Source organism: Hippocampus bargibanti, linkage group LG19 (genome assembly GCF_051943395.1).
Source record: "Hippocampus bargibanti isolate YZ-2025 linkage group LG19, ASM5194339v1, whole genome shotgun sequence".
Classification (NCBI taxonomy): Eukaryota; Metazoa; Chordata; class Actinopteri; order Syngnathiformes; family Syngnathidae; genus Hippocampus; species Hippocampus bargibanti.
Window position 1 is genome coordinate 11,690,981 of NC_142752.1, and position 16,345 is coordinate 11,707,325.

General features: G+C 43.5%; 1 protein-coding gene across 1 annotated transcript; it reads left to right on the forward strand.

The window, feature by feature from the left end:
• The first annotated feature begins 4,335 nt into the window (after nt 1-4,335).
• On the forward strand, nt 4,336-12,285 carry LOC148884033 (mRNA decay activator protein ZFP36L1-like). Its single transcript, XM_089022492.1, has 2 exons — nt 4,336-4,532; nt 9,689-12,285. The coding sequence occupies exons 1-2, from the start codon at nt 4,482-4,484 to the stop codon at nt 10,385-10,387; spliced, it is 750 nt and encodes a 249-aa protein (XP_088878618.1). The 5' UTR covers nt 4,336-4,481; the 3' UTR covers nt 10,388-12,285.
• Nucleotides 12,286-16,345: the final 4,060 nt, after the last annotated feature.

The following is a 16,345-nucleotide window of genomic DNA, read 5'->3' on the forward strand; positions in this document are numbered from 1 at the left end:
GGCCTCCTGAACCTTCTTCTCCACCTCCCACCTAAGGGTGCCCAGGATGTGTTGCCCCGGCAGGATGTTGGCAATGACCTCCTCCTTGTCTGCCGGCTTGTGAATGCGAGATAGGGCATCCGGTTTGGTGTTCTGCGAACCGGGGCAGTAGGTGAGAGTGAAGTTGAAGCGGGTCAGGAAGAGGACCCACTGGGCTTGGTGTGAATTAAGTCTCGACGGGAAACCGGCGGACCGAATGGTGGCCAGTTTGTTGTGATCAGTGAAGACGGTGATGGGGTGTTTGGACCCTTCGAGCCAGTGTCTCCACTCCTGCAGCGCCAGGATGACCGCCAGCAGTTCCCGGTTCCCCACATCATAGTTGGCTTCCGCAGGGCTGAGACGGCGGGAGAAGAAGGCGCATTGGTGGAGCTTCTGGCCAGACGGGGAGCGCCGGGATAATACCGCCCCCACCCCGGACTCAGATGCGTCGACCTCTACCACGAACGCGTGGTCCGGGTCGGGGTGGCGTAAAACAGGGGGGTTGGTGAAGGCGCGTCGGAGGCGGTTAAATGCCCCCTCCACATTGGGTGTCCACCGAAAGGGAACCTTGGTGGAAATGAGATTGGTTAGGGGGAGTACCTTCTAACTATAACCGTGGATGAAGCGGCGGTAGAAGTTGGCAAATCCCAAAAATCGCTGGAGATGTTTGCGCATCTTGGGGGTTGGCCATTGTACCACTGCTTTGGTCTTGGCGGGATCGGCCCGAAGTTGCCCCTGCTCCATGATGAACCCTAGGAAAGACAGAGAGCGGACGTGGAACTCGCACTTCTCTGCCTTCACGTAGAGCCAGTTTAGCAGGAGGCGCGCCAGGACCCGTCGGACATGCTGCCGGTGTTCTTCTGCGGATTTAGAGAATATAAGGATGTCGTCAAGATAGACCAAAACAAATACGTTGAGGATGTCCCTGAGCAAATCATTGATGAGGCTTTGAAATACGGCGGTAGCGTTGGTGAGTCCAAACGGCATCACCAGGTATTCGAAATGCCCCAAGGGTGTTTTGAATGCAGTCTTCCACTTGTCCCCCTGTCTGATGCACACCAGATGGTATGCGCTACGCAAATCCAGCTTAGTGAATATAGTGGCCGATTAGAGGGGCGCGAAGGCTGAATCCATGAGGGGGAGAGGGTGTTTTTTGCGGATGGTGATGTCGTTCAGGCCCCGGTAATCAACACACGGACGCAAGGACTTATATTTCTTTTCAATAAAGACGAACCCCGCGCCGAGAGGAGAATGCGAGGGTTGGATGAGTCCCGCCGCGAGGGAGGTGTCAATGCAGGGCTTCTTGTTCCGGGTGTGAAATGTGGTATAGTCGGGAGTCCGGTAGTGGAGCCCCTGGCTGCAGTTCTATGGTACAGTCATATGGTCGGTGGGGTGGCAGGAATTGCGCGCTATCCTTGCTGAATGCCTCCTGCAGATCATGGTAACAACGCGGCACGCCCTCGAGACAGATCTCTGTGGGAGAGCCGCCTTGGGAGGGGTCACGCCCTGCCGTAGCCCACTGCAGACAGTTAGCATAACAGTAGGGGCTCCAACCTTGTATGGTGGGGCCCTCCCACGAGATGGAAGGGTCATAGGTGCTGAGCCAGGGGAGGCCCAGCACGAGTGGTACGTTGCGGAAGGGCATGAGCAGAAAACGGCGATGCTCGACGTGGTTGCCCGACAGCCTGAGTTTGAGTGGTGCGGTGACTCAGGTAACCCTGGCTAAAAGTCGGCCGTCCAGTTCGAGAATCTCCTTGGGGGAAGTTCCTCGATGCCGCAACCCAATGACGAAGCCCGTTGGGGGTCGATAAAACAACCGTCCGCCCCGAATCCACTAACGCCTGTATCGCCTGGGAATTGGACGGGCCAATTACAGTAAAGTCTCGTTATATCGATATTCAAGGGAGTCCGAAAAAATATCGATATAACCGGGACTATCGATATATCCGATATCGATATAACGAGACTTTACTGTAATTCGTTGTCCAAGTCCAACAGCGTGACGGGCGCCGTCCTCGATGCTCCCGACGGATGCCGCGGTCGCCGATTAGATGGGGACTTACAGGTGCTGGAGGTCTTTGGCGGATGGCCTTGAGTGCGACGTTCCCCGGGGTTGGCACGATCGCTCCCGCTCCCCATTTGCCTCGGCTCGGAGGGCCCTTCCTGACATCGAGCCTGCTCGTTGCCGCTGGATGTGGTCGTCCACTGCTCGCTTCTGGGTTCGCTGGTCCGCTGGCCGCCTTGCTCCCACTGCCTCTCCCGGAGACAATGGTCCAAACAGATGACTACATCGATCATCTCGCTGAGGGTGAAGCCAGCGTCGCGGGTGGTCAATTCGTTCTTGAGAGCGGCGCTCAATCCGCGACGAAACACTCCTCTCAGCGCCCAATCGTTGTAGCCGCTCCGGGCAGCCAGGATGCGTCAGGCGATGGAATACTCAGCGGCCGAACGCGTTCCTTGTGTGCAGTCTAGGAGGAGTCCCTTTGCCTCGCACTCTGTGGCCGGATGGTGGAACACCTGGCGAAGCTCGGCTACGAAGTCCGGGTAGGATTCACATAGTCCGGGCTGGGACTCCCAGACGGCCAACACCCAGGACTCGGCCTGGCCCGTGAGCAGGCTGGTGAAGGCAACCTTAGCCTCATCGCTAACGTAAGCGGAGGGTTGCTCCAAAACCAGCGAGCACTGCATCAAGAATTTAGCATAGCGCCCAGGTTCGCCTGCGTAACGTGAGGGGTGCGGTAGGGAGAGCTCGCGACTACTCACGGGGGGGATGGGCCGTCAGGGTCGTGAGGTGTGTCTCAACCCCTTCTAGGCGTTGAGCCAGCAAGGACACGGTATGGCGGATCTCCGCGACAGCTTGTGCCAGCTGGCTCGAACGCTCCACCTGATGGGCTAAGACGGACATGAATTTGTCTCCATCGGCGGGATCCATAGTTGGCCGATGTATTATGTCACATCCACACGAGGAGTGGCAACCGATCGCGACGGACGGAAAAAGAAGGGAGCTGGATCCAAAATACTCGATGGAGACAGTATAGTTCAAAAAGGGTTTTTACTGAGACACGCAGGGAAAAACGGATGGTAAGGCAACCGACGAGAGAGGCATGACAGCCCAGCGGGACCAACCTGCGTACTGTTGGGTGCCAGGGTCATGGGATGAATGAACACACCGGCGAAAACCGAGCGGAACCGCGTGGCTTTTATAGCCAGAAGGCACAATCAATGGGATTGGAATCAGGTGGGTGAGCCTGGAGAGCAGGGAGGGGAGGGGCACGCACCTGACGCCAATCAGGATGTGACACGGACAAGTTATGTCCATAATTTGTAAACTACAAATGACTTCTACTGAGCGTATTTTACAAAGATTTCATGACATATAGCTATATTTTACGTTGTAAAACTCGCGCTGAATATTCAGTAAGTCTTGTTTTCGAGTTGATGATGATGCCTGACATGACGTCACGTCTGGAACGCCCCTGACCGAGAAAGCGACACGCAATGCATTTTGGGCACTTTGTTTGGTCTGAAAACTTCGTGTTGATCCATGTTGATGGTGAAATTAGAAGGAAAACACAAAAACAACGCGATGGTGAATCGTTGTGTGTTGCACCAAGAGTACTATTTGATTCTCGTTGACACAAATTCCCAGCAGACAAATCAGCCCTTTCCAATTGAGCTTGGGCGCCATCTTGTACATTTTCTGGGACGCTACATTGGATTCCTGATGGCTCGAATTGATACGCAAGTATTTATTTAATCGATTGCAAACATTTATGCTTTCCTTTTCGGAACTATTTGAATCATATTCATAACTGGATGAGTAACAAGAAAGCATCTTCTCCGAATCGGAAGCCATCGTTTTGATTCTAATTTTTTTTTTGTTTGGTTTTGTTTTGTTTTGTTTTGTTTTGTTTTGATTCTAAAGCAAGGCGAAGACGAACTTGCGTGACGTCACGAACAAGGGGGCGGGATCTTCTGAAATTCGCAATTTCCGGTTTTATAGTTTTGAAAACGAATTGTCCCAAAACGAAAAGTTTTGGGACACTTTTACTCTTTATTTACTCTTTATTTATCTTTATTGGTATTTTGCATTTGACTAAAAATATCAGCCTGAGTGTTTTGGGTATTTTATATGCTATCAAACGTTTTTATGATGTCAGTTAGGAAACAAAAAAAATGGTGTCGGTTGTCCTTTCGGGTGAATCATTTCAAAATATTTCTTTTATCGTTTTTTTCTCGAAGTTGTATGATCTGCTTATCAGACACTTCTTTCATTGACCACGAGAGGCGCCGTTTCCCCTCAAGATGCTGCGTGAACTGTGAAGGGTCGCAGCCGGAAGGCCACTGACCGTCGCTGCCTGCTGAAAAGCAACTGCGCATCTCAGCACCGCTACCGAGAGGGCTGAACGTGAGGAGCACGGAAAGCTGGACTTTTTACGAATTACCAACACATATACCCAAGCATGACAGCAGCCAGCATTTCACCATTCTTCGACAGGGAAGTCTCCGACAAGGTACCCGACTGCCTTGCGCGCGCCGAGTTTCCTTTATCGAACGAACGTGCTAACGTTAGCATTGACGCTTTTCTGTCAACGAAAATATTGGGATTTCAGAACGGTCAAAGCGCGCTCGCGGCATGTTTTCTCGATAAGGAGAGAAACTATTAATGATGGCGCAGGGCGTTTCAGTATGTATTGTTTGCGCACAGTTTGCAATCTCACGTTAGATAAGAATACTATAGTTTGGGGCTCAATAAGTTCAGTCTGACTTTCCTGTTGAGTTTTACTCAAGAAGACAACTTACAAATATGATGACACAGAAGCTTAAAAAAACAACACGTTTCGCAATTTTATTGACCGCCCAGCTGCTGAGATAACTCCAGTTTGACGCAACAAATCCTTTTTTTTTCTGCCTGTCGTTTGTATGATGGTTAATTTTATGGCATAGGTCAGGGGTGTCCAAAGTCGTTCCTCGAGGGCCGCTGTCCTGCCTGTTTTTCAGCTCTTCCAGGAGCAACACACCTGATTCAAACGATCAGCTCATCAGCCAGCTCTGAAGCAGCATCAAAATGGTACTGATGATTTGAATCAGGTGCGTTGCTCCTGGGAGAGCTGGAAAACAGGCAGGACGGCGGCCCTCGAGGACCGACTTTGGACACCCCTGGCATAGGTGATTTAAACATTGTTCTACCACTTGGTAAATAAAGTGTGAAAATTCAGTTACTTTTTGATCAGATCACCGGGTCCTGTTCATACCTGTCAAAGTTTCCCCATATTTTATGTTTTTTTTTAATCATTTTGAATTGTGTACGCCGTACAAGGTGAATACGCTGGATGTATAAGATCGTCGACTAAAGGTCCTCAGTTTTCGTTCTGCGTTCCGTGTAAAATGGACGTAAAAGTTGCTGCAAGTGGATTTTACTTAATTATGTGCCGGGTTGTGTTTGGGAGGTATTATCGCTTGTTAAGGGGAATTACAATGGATTGCAATCAATAAGGGGAGCAAAAGTAATACTCAATCATATGTATATATCGATCATATGTATATATTTTTTTTTATCGCTGCGTACGGTCAATTATGAAAGCATAATGTACGCATGCGCGGTAAACCGCATTTCCGCTTGTGTTAGCGCTTTTTTAGAATTTCAAATAATGTACGGCGTACTACAACTTTTATACAGGAATTGTAATCATTCATAAGGGCAGCTATTAGCGAAGGTTGACAGGTATGTCTGTTGACAACATTTAAACGGGGTTACATACAAAGCCAGCTGCTTTTTTTGTACTTTTTTTCCCTGATGATAGTCATTTTATAGTCATGGAATCATAGTCCCGATTCTTGGGACTATGAATGAGGGTTTGGTAACCAGAAAATTCTGACAGTGGCTCTCCTATTTATTACATATGAGCAATGAAATCTTGCTGCATATTTTAACAAGCAGCTCAGAAGTAGACATGTTTGATTTTCTCTTGCGGATCACACAAAATGAAGTGGCGGGCCAGATGTGTGCCCTCTGGCCAAGAATTTGACACATGTGCCAGCTTGACCCAAATCATAATTAAAGGACAACCGACACCTCCGGACAAGTTCCGTCCATAATTTGTAAAATCACTTCAAATGGCTTCTACTGAGCGCATTTTACAAAGATTCCACCGCATATAGCTATATTTTATGTTTTAAAACCTGCGCTGAATATTCAGGAAGTCTTGTTTTCGAGTTGATGACGAGTCCTCACGTCACTGAAGGAACGACCCTGACTGAGAAAGGACACACTGTCGCAGTCCTTTCATCACCTCAATGCATTTTGCTGTACTTTGTTTGGTCTGAAAACTTCGTGTTGATCCGTGTTGATGGCAAAATTAGAAAGAAAACACATAAATAACGCGATGGTGAATCCTTCTGTGTTGCACCAAGCATCTATTTGATATTTGCTGACAAAAATTGTAAGGAATTAATCAGCCCATTTCCACGGGCTGATTAATTCACGGAGCTTTGTTGCCATCTTCTGCTTCTTTTTGGTGCAAAATTCCCCCCCCCCCACTCTATACCTCAAAATGGAACGGAATAAATTCTTTAATCGATGGCAAACATGTATGCTTTCCTCTTCAGAACTATTTGAATCATATTCATAACTGTATGAGTAACAAGAAAGCATATTCTCCGAATCTGTAGCCATTGTTTTGATTCTCGAGCAAGGCAAGATGGATTGGCGTGACACCACGAACAAGGGGGCGGGACCTTCTGAAACTGTCCACTACCGGTTTCTATTTTTTGCAGTTTCAGCACACAGTCATTTTTATTGGTGTTTTGCATTTGACTAAAAATATACTGCGTGTTTTGGGTATTTTAGATGCTATAAAACGTTTTTCTGATGTCAGTTAGGAAACAAAAAAGTGATGTCGGTTGTCCTTTAGTCCTATTTTTTCCATTGACAAAACTTCAAACAAATTAAAGTACATATTGCTTGTGTTGGATTTTATTTTTGGGGATATAATACTACTAATAATACTAATACTAATAATAATAATAATAATACTATGACTACTACTACTACTACTACTACTACTACTACTACTACTACTACTACTACTACTACTATTAATAATAATTATAATAACAATAATAATATTAACAATAATACCATTAATAATAACAATAACAATAATAATTATTATATATTTTTTTTATATCAACAAGTTATGTCCAGGTTGTTTATTCGTCACAAGAGAATGTGCTAAATCAGGTTCCTTGGCTAACTGCTCGTTAATAGAAGCAGCAATGGCAGAAATAATTATTGTACTAGTAATGATTCCAGAAACAAATATGATTATAGATCCAATCAAAATACAAACCCCACCAAATATTTTAAACCGAATAACCGTTTTTGCCACTCCAGATCAATCACTGCCTACAATATTGGCTAAAAATTAGGTTTATGATAGTATGTGTTACTATGAGCTCTCTACCACCTGGAGCAGTATCCTGGAGGGACGAGCGGACAGCGGGGATCCTGTCAGATCTGACAGGCAAGTCACGCCCTCATAGTAATACCAGCTGAAAGAGGCGCGTCACAACATCCGTGACACTTTGACGAAGGCGAAGTATACGCCGAAACATGTCAGGTAATTGAACACCTAATATACACTGTCTGGATGAAAAGAATCTGTTTTAAATTAGGTTTATGATGTTTTGCTAAGGTTTGCTTGCCACGTCATTTGGCACACGATAATAATGATGATAATAATAATGATAATAATAATAATAAATGTAATTAACAAGCGCCTTTCCAAACACCCAATGACACTTTACAATTAAAAGAACAATACACAGAACAATAAAACCATGAATAAATGATAAATAATAAAATAGCTGATTAAACCAAACCGTGAGTGCAATTTTAAACAGATGGGTTTTGAGGTAGCATTTGAAAGTGACACATAGCTCGCTGAGTGTTTTTTTTAGTGTGTTGTGTAGATCTATGTAGCTTTTCTTGAGCGGTAGTTTGGGCTCTGTGGTAATTTATTGCTGTTTTTAAATTTGTGTGGCTAAGAATTATGGGACGTATAGTTCTGCCAACCGAGTTTAGCCTATTTCTAGCGTTAAAATGTGGGACCATATCATTGCAGTCTGTGGGACCAAGAGGTCAACTGAAGTCAAATTATTTCCAATTTACTTTAACATTCACGGTTGCATTCTCATTTATAGTTGTGGTCAAAAGTTTACATACATGTGTGAAGAACATAATGTCATGGCTCTCTTGAGTTTTCAGTTATTTCTACAAGTCTGATTGTTCTCTGATAGCGTGATTGGAACAGATACTTCTTTGTCACAAAAGACATTAATGAGGTTTAGTTCTTTTATGACTTCATTATGGGTAAACAGAAAAAGTTATCAAATCTACTGGGTCAAGAATATACATACAGCAACACAAAGTAACAATTTTAGTGACTTAGAAAGTTATGTCAGCGAAATGAAACCATGACTAATGACACTATGAATCCCTGTACGGTGCTTAAAGTTCTCAAACCATCCGTGCAAAGCCTTGAAGTCATCAATGGATGATGAACTTCCAGGTTGCCTCTTGACGATATCCGAGTGAAGTTGCAGTGCTTTCTCTGTGATAATTTTACCTAGTTCCTCATCAATTGTGTTCTGTTTCGTTGGGTTAATAGCTTTTTGCGTCAAGTGTACAGATGGCTTGTGCGGGTTATTTGTGGAGCCTGATTGATAGGATATTTTAAACTTGCAGTCTACACTCTGCCTTTGAACTATCAAAGTTTAAATCCATTTTCTCACTCTCTCTGTTGTCTGCCTGTCTCTTTAATGTTTAAACCACCTCCCCTCACTGCTGCGTTCTTGACCAATCACGTGGCTTTAACCGAAGACTGGGGGCCGGGAAGAGAGGACTGCCATTTCCTTGTTAAGAAAATGGGCTCGTTCGCGAACGACACATCACTCATTGTGACGCTCCGTGTGTATCCCGAAAAATTGTTTTTATGCCATGATTAAAATCTTGTGAATTTAACGTTTGTAAGCCGAAAAATTCGTTAGCCAAGACGTTCGTAAGCCGAGGTATCACTGTACATTATTTTCAATGCTGCATTTTAAATTCAGAATCAGAAAACCTTTATTCGTCCCACAATGGAGAAATTTGTAGTCCACAGCAGCAATTTGAAGGGGGGGCGAGTGGGGGGGCTGAAGGGATAGAAAACAAGATATTCTAAGCATAGTAAAATAAAAATGTCAACTGTATACTGTAAATGTGCAAAACCGTTTCATAAAAAAATACATAGTCATATTGATATATGTAGCTGTATTGCACCACCAATCATCATCATCAATTAACCTATAATCTGAAAAATATATGAATACAAAACTCCAGGACCCGGTTTGCGTTTAGCCTTGCACAGAACCCATACAGGTTGTTTGGAAAATATCTCTCAGTTTCACTCCCAAGTCAGAGGGCATGGCTACGGCCAGCGTTTCCTTTGTCTTCTTCCTCTCCAATGTGTGTACGGCCACTTTACAAGTGTGTCGCAGTCATGCATGGGTTTCACAATTGACGACTGATAGGCTAGGGGCTGACAGATTCATTGGTCGGACCCGAGTCTACCATTGTAATGATCCTCTCTGGCTTTCTCCCATCTGGGCTATTCTTGCCCTCTCATAGAACAAGATGTTGAACTACAGCCAGGCGTGCGCCGGCACAAGCGGCCAAGTTAATTCCAGCCGTTACAAGACGGAGCTGTGCCGGCCCTTCGAGGAGAACGGTGCTTGCAAGTACGGCGACAAGTGCCAGTTCGCCCACGGCATCCACGAGCTCCGCAGCCTGATCCGCCACCCCAAGTACAAGACTGAGCTGTGTCGTACCTTTCACACCATCGGCTTCTGCCCCTATGGCCCTCGCTGCCACTTCATCCACAACCCTGAGGAACGCTGCGGGCCCCTGCCGCTTTTGTCGTTCAACAAGATGGGCTGCCCTCGCCTCCAGCACAGTTTCAGTTTTGCGGGTTTCCCCAGTTCCGGCAGCTCCCAAGACAGCCCCACCTCGGTCACGCCTCCCCCCAATCGCTCCACCGAAGACCTGACTGAATGGTCTTCCAACGCCTTCACCTGCTCAAGGCAGGAGATTGCCGGCCTGTTTGGCTCCAGGCCGGGGGCCCCTCCTGCGTCTGAGCATCAACTTCCGACGGTCTCCTGTATTTTCCAGCCAGCCTCGGAGGACCCCCCCAGTCCCCTCAGCTCTTTGTCTGACCAGGAGGGTTACCAGAGCAGCCTTGGCAGTCAGAGTGACTCTGAATCCTCCGCCCACCTGGATGCGTCCCGGCGCCTCCCGATATTCAGCAGGCTCTCTGTTTCCGACGACTAATAAGATTTCTCCATGAAACCACGAGAGTGAAGACAAAGAATCCCTCCACCCTTTCGCTCCTCAGCTCTGTTTACAGAAGAACTCCGATGTCCAATATCAGATGCCTTAATCTTTTGTGTGTTTCACTTCCCTGTCAATTCCCGTTGGGTCTCTTTAACAAAATGAACAATTGCTAACCCTAGTATCGTCCCGGCGGCTATGCCCTGGTTGCCGTGTCTGAAAGAATGTGAAGCATTGTGAAATGTAGCTCCGATTGATTAAGCGCTCACTTTTCATCAGAAGCGGCAGTAACGGGGGAGAGCAGCTGTGCCTGTAGTCGTCGTTGCCAATCTCCCGGCAGCTTTGTCTTACTGACCCATTGCCACAACCTTTTAAACCTCCCTGTGAAAGCTCAGTGTTGAATTTGTCAGGATCGCCTCAGCAAAGTGAACAAGTCATCAGTGGAGATGAATGTATTTATTTATTTATTTATTTTGTCAAGCTAGCAATCGGCCTCATCAAAAGTCAGTTTTTAAAGCCGTTATTGATGTCCGCCAGTCACACAGAGCTTCGACTTGAAATGGTTCAAATCCCGCAGCTGTTCCAAGGACAGAAATGACAAAGGCGGTTTGGTTCTAGGCCCCACAGCGTGAAGAATCATTTTCCGGCAATTTCAAAGTCATTCGTTTTGACGCCAACGTCGCTCATTACCATAGGTTATATTTTGTTCAGAGTTTCCATAAATGCTGCTGATGCGTTTGTTTATAACTGCTATCCTATAGTTGACCAGCCTTGGCTGTGCTTTATTTTCTCGACATTCATTACATTGGTTTGTTGTCACTTCCGGTACAGGTAGTACTTTCCGCGCTTAAGTTTCATTTTTACTTAGAAGACGGCGAGAATGGACATGCTTTATCGCTGTACCGTTTAGCAAGGAAAAGATAAAATGACGAAAATCAAAACTTCCATTTCAGATGGAAAGCGGGCAAAGTGGTCCTTTTTATCTTGTCCTTGCTAGACGGTACAGCGATAAAGCATGTCCATTCTCGCCGTCTTCTCGGTTAAAATGAAACTTAAATAACAAAGCGCGGAAAGTAAAGCCTGTACCGGAAGCGACAACAAACCAATGTAATGAATGTCAAGAAAACAAAGCACAGCCATCGGAAGTTGCGGCCTCTGAGCTTGCCTAAGTTTTGTTCCTAAATGATGAGTCACCGCTTTTGGTCTCTCCTCTCCTCGTCTTAGCCGATGTCTTGGCCAGCTCGAGTGTTTAGGGCGGCTCCCCCTTTGTTATCCATTGTATTATATTATTATTATTATTATTATTGTAATGATCATTATTATTGTCTAGCTTATTCCACAAAGCCCTAAAGCGTTTTGGCTTTGGTGTTCACTGCTTATTTATGTTTATATTTATTCACTGCTTAAGTATATTTATTGCTGCTCTTAAGCATTGCTCTTAAGCATTTTTATGTTGTATTATTTGTTAATGAAACTATATATGTATATGTATGTATATGTATATATATATATATATATATATTCATTTTGTTAAATTATGATCTTCCACAATCGAAAGATTGTGATGATTTTTTTTTTACAGTAATGTATGACACTGCAATGAGATTTCTGTTAACATCTTTTTTTGTCCTTTACTTTGGAACATGATCTCAATTTAAAGCAAAGTGCACCGAGGTGTAGCGTTTTTTTTAATTTATTTTTTTTGTTCCTCTGGATGTTAGACCGATGCTTGCCCCAGTCTTGCACACAAAGGGCGCAGTTGGTATTTATGTTCGATTCCAGCCGTTGGAATTTTTGCACTAAATATTGGGGAAACATTACTCTTGTACGTCACACAAATTGACATTGGAGAACAATATCTTATGCATTCGATGACGTGACCAATGCTTTTTTTTTTTTAATAAATTAGCCCAATTTACTTTACCCCTGCACCATGCATTGACAAATGCTGCTTACAAAGTTGTGTTTTAGGACTTGAGAATGTAGACTGGTCCTGGAACAGTCCTGTCCTCATATCAGTAACTGGGATTTTGGATTCATGTCATGTGATGCATCACAGTCTGTCGGGTGATTAGAGGAAGATTTCTCTGCTTTTTTTAGAGAGTCAAACAAGATTGCCTTTTTTCTCTATTACGCACAGATGTACGAGCACTTTTTGTCTTGATGATGATGTAAAAGTTTAGTTTTGACCACTCTTTCCCATGAAGTGCCTAAAAAAACATTCCAGGATTCACAGGTGTTGTGCCTTCCTATTTTTTATGGTATGAATGCTTAAATCAGCCCTAAATTGTATTCCTGTAGGTGAAGAGGTTAACAGCATTGGAATGCAGCTGCGGCTGCTCACTACAGTAGCGTCTTTGTGTCATGGTTTATTTTGTGACGGAAGATTGCAGTTAAAACCAATAAAACGTGTTTCTATTGGATGTGTGAGTTTCTGTTTATGAACAACAGGGCAAATATTCAAAGGTTTGTCCTGATTATACGAACATCGTGATCATGATCCTCCTGATGTTTCACTTGGAGAGAAGTGCCACTTAAAGGACAACCGACACCATTTTTTTTGTTTCCTAACTGACATCAGAAAAACGTTTTATAGCATCTGAAATACCCAAAACACACAGGCTGATATTTTTAGTCAGATGCAAAATCCTATAAAAATGACTTGGTGTCCCAAAACTGCCACAAACTATCAAAGTTGAAACTCTCTCACTGTCTTCTGCCTGGCTCTTTAATGTTTAAATCACCTCCCCTCACTGCTGCGTTCTTGACCAATCACGTGGCTTCAACCAAAGACTGGGGGTGGGAAATAGACAAAAAAAACTCGCCAGCCATTTTCTTTTTGGAGAACGGCTTCACTCTCTATCTGTAAACCCCACCCTTTCTTACTGCTGCGTTCTTGACCAATCACGTGGCTTTAACCAAAGACTGGGGGCGGGGAATAAAGGACCAGCACAAGCCGGCTGCCATTTTGTTGTTAGAATGGGCTCGTTGGCAAACGACACATCACTCATTGAGGCAGCTCCGTGTGTATCCTGAAAAAGGTTTGTATCCCAAAGTAAAATTGTCATAAATTTAGCGTTCGTAAACCGAAAAGTTCGTAAGCCAAGAGGTTTGTAAACCAAGGTATCACTGTATATAGTTAAGTGGGGAAAGAGCTTTTACATTAATTTAACTTGCTCCTCATATTTGTATACTGTATCCCAAAAATATGCTTTTATCCACCTCTGCACTTACTAGCATTCTGGAGAACTTATTGTTGCTATACTAAAAATTGCACTTATTAGCATTCTGGAGACCTTATTGTTGCTGTACTAAAAATAAACAACTTTAATCAAGTCTTTAATCAAGTCATGTTGGCGACCGAGCCCTTTTCAGCTCTTATTTCCTTGGAGATGAGTCGACGATTGAAAGCTCAGCAAAAACAAGTTAACATGCACACTTATTTACTCCTCTAGGATTTCTCAGGACTGAACTCAACATTTCTTTTAGTTTGCACTCCGACCCACAATCCATGCCCCCCCACTACCACCCCCTGCAGTGTCTTTCACCCCGCTAGCTGTTAGCTGACATGCAGCAAAAACAAACAGTAAGAACTATGTGAACGTTGGCAGGGAAAGGCTCCTTTTAATTGTCCCAGTTATTATGAAATTGGGGAGGGGTTATTTGAAAGACAAAATTGGGATGCCTGGGACAGGTTTATGTATTTACCCATTATGTCTCAAATTTGTGAATGTCCACAATAATAGGGGCTCCATCATAATGTAGGTACGCTACAGTGACCTATATTCCACCGTGATTATTTCTGTCCACAACCGCACACTGTACTAGCAGTAGTATATCATTGCATTTTTGTGAAGTACGTAATCGTTTTTCATGGGATTTTCCAAGTTATGCAGTTTATGACGTATTACACGTTTCCCTCCATGCTGGTTCTTGACATTTCCGAGTACAACGACAAACGGGGAAAACAATTGATTGAAGTTTACGCTCTTTTTGCTAACACTACAGTTTATGAAGGCAAGTTATATTTTTATAACTCATAGAAGTGGTAGTGTTGGGTTAAATGTTGTTCTTCCTGGTTCAGCTCTCCATTTGTATAGTCTAAATATTAAATCAGCAGAAAGCAAGGTGATATACAAAAAAAGGAATATTTATTATCAGGCAGCGAAAGGATGTTCTTCAGGGAAGAAGCTAGGCCAATGGACAGAGAGGCAAGAGCGAGAGTGAGCGCAAGAGCTCGTCTCAGACATTTATAAACAACAGAAGTGATGTCACTTTGGAAAGGACCTATCATCTCCTAGATACAATCATGAATATTCATTATTAGACTGAAACATGATAGGTAGATTTCTACAGTAACTAAGTACATGTATACTAATTAACATATACAAATAACTAAACTACATACATATATGGACTTACTAATTGATAAGAATAAGTAGAAATGAAATAACAGGATGTTTTTAGCATGTATATCAACTAGTTCTAACAGTAGAATATATATTTTTCTGCATAACTGCCAAGTTTCAAGCAAGAAGAAGTATTAGCATATATATTTCTAGAGCTCGCAATTTTCTTTCCTAGTATTCAGTGATAAATTTTAGTAAATTTCTAGAAACAAGATGTTGTACTAAGTCGAGATCTGCTACCCGAGAAATGCTAAAAGAAATTTATAGTTGCCCAGTCCTTGTCGCTCCAAATTTGGAATCTTCCGGAAGACTGTGTTCAAATTGCTTCGAAACACTGTATTTATTTATTTATACATGTATTAGATGTGTATATACTGTGACTGGAAGATAAAACATCTTAAAAGATTTAGAAGTTATGTTTGTGATGTAATGTAGGGAAAGAAATGCCCATTTCAAAGTCAAAGTCAGCTTTATTGTCAAATATGCTAATATGTATGACATACAGCACAGATGAAATGACTGTCCTCTCGGACCCAGCATGCAAGGCACTTATAATGACTTTAACAAACATAATAAACACGAAAACGGCAATTTGCCGGGAGAGTGGAGCAGCTGCGTGTTCATGTGCCGCCATCATTTCACGGTAAGATCAGTGCATTGTCATCAAATGGTGAGTATAGTTTTTACTTTTTGGAATGCTATGCCAATGACCATTTTGTGTTTTGGAGCCTTTTACTGAGCGAGTTGCTTGTTCTGTAGCTACAAAGGACATAAGTCTTCTTGTGCCGGTCCCAAATACACAGGGTTGTGTCAGGAAGGGCATCCGATGTAAAATCTTGGCCAAAACAAACATGCGGATCAAACCTCGAAAGATGGAGGACACTGATTTGCTGTGGCGACCCCTTGAAAGGAAAAGCCGAAAGGTAAAGAAGTATTCAGTGACAGCCATTTTGGATTTCTGACGAAAATCTGTCTGCATTCTATCGTTGATATTTGCGAATTTATTTGAATCTTTTCTTCTTCTGTTCTTGTTTAGAATTTCAAAAGCTTTTCAATGGTACCTTACTCGTTAAGATCTGCCAAAAATTAAGAAAGTTATGATAGTTTAAACTGTAATAAAGAACTCGGTCACAGATTTTCATTTTTTAATTGTGTAATTACAGGCAGAAAATCCCCTCATATTTTGAAAATTAATAATTCCATTATTTCCTAATTATTTGTCATAGAAAGAACGATAAACTAGACATCATTTGAAAGCTATTTAATATGGTATTAGAAAATATATGATGAATTATTATTGACAAATTTTGTCACATCCGTACATAATGGCAATTCTGTAGAAGCAACAAGAAAGTTGTTTTAATGACACGGCTGACATTTATTGAAAAATAAGTTCATTTCCATGTGTGAAATGCCATTCGAGAGGCAAGTCCTCATTTTTAAAGAGGACAAGAGTGAAGAACAATTCCATCCTCTATGATGGTGACAGATTGACACCCCCTAGCCCTGAGGAATGCCCAAAAGTGTTGGTGTGTCATGAGCTGTGTGG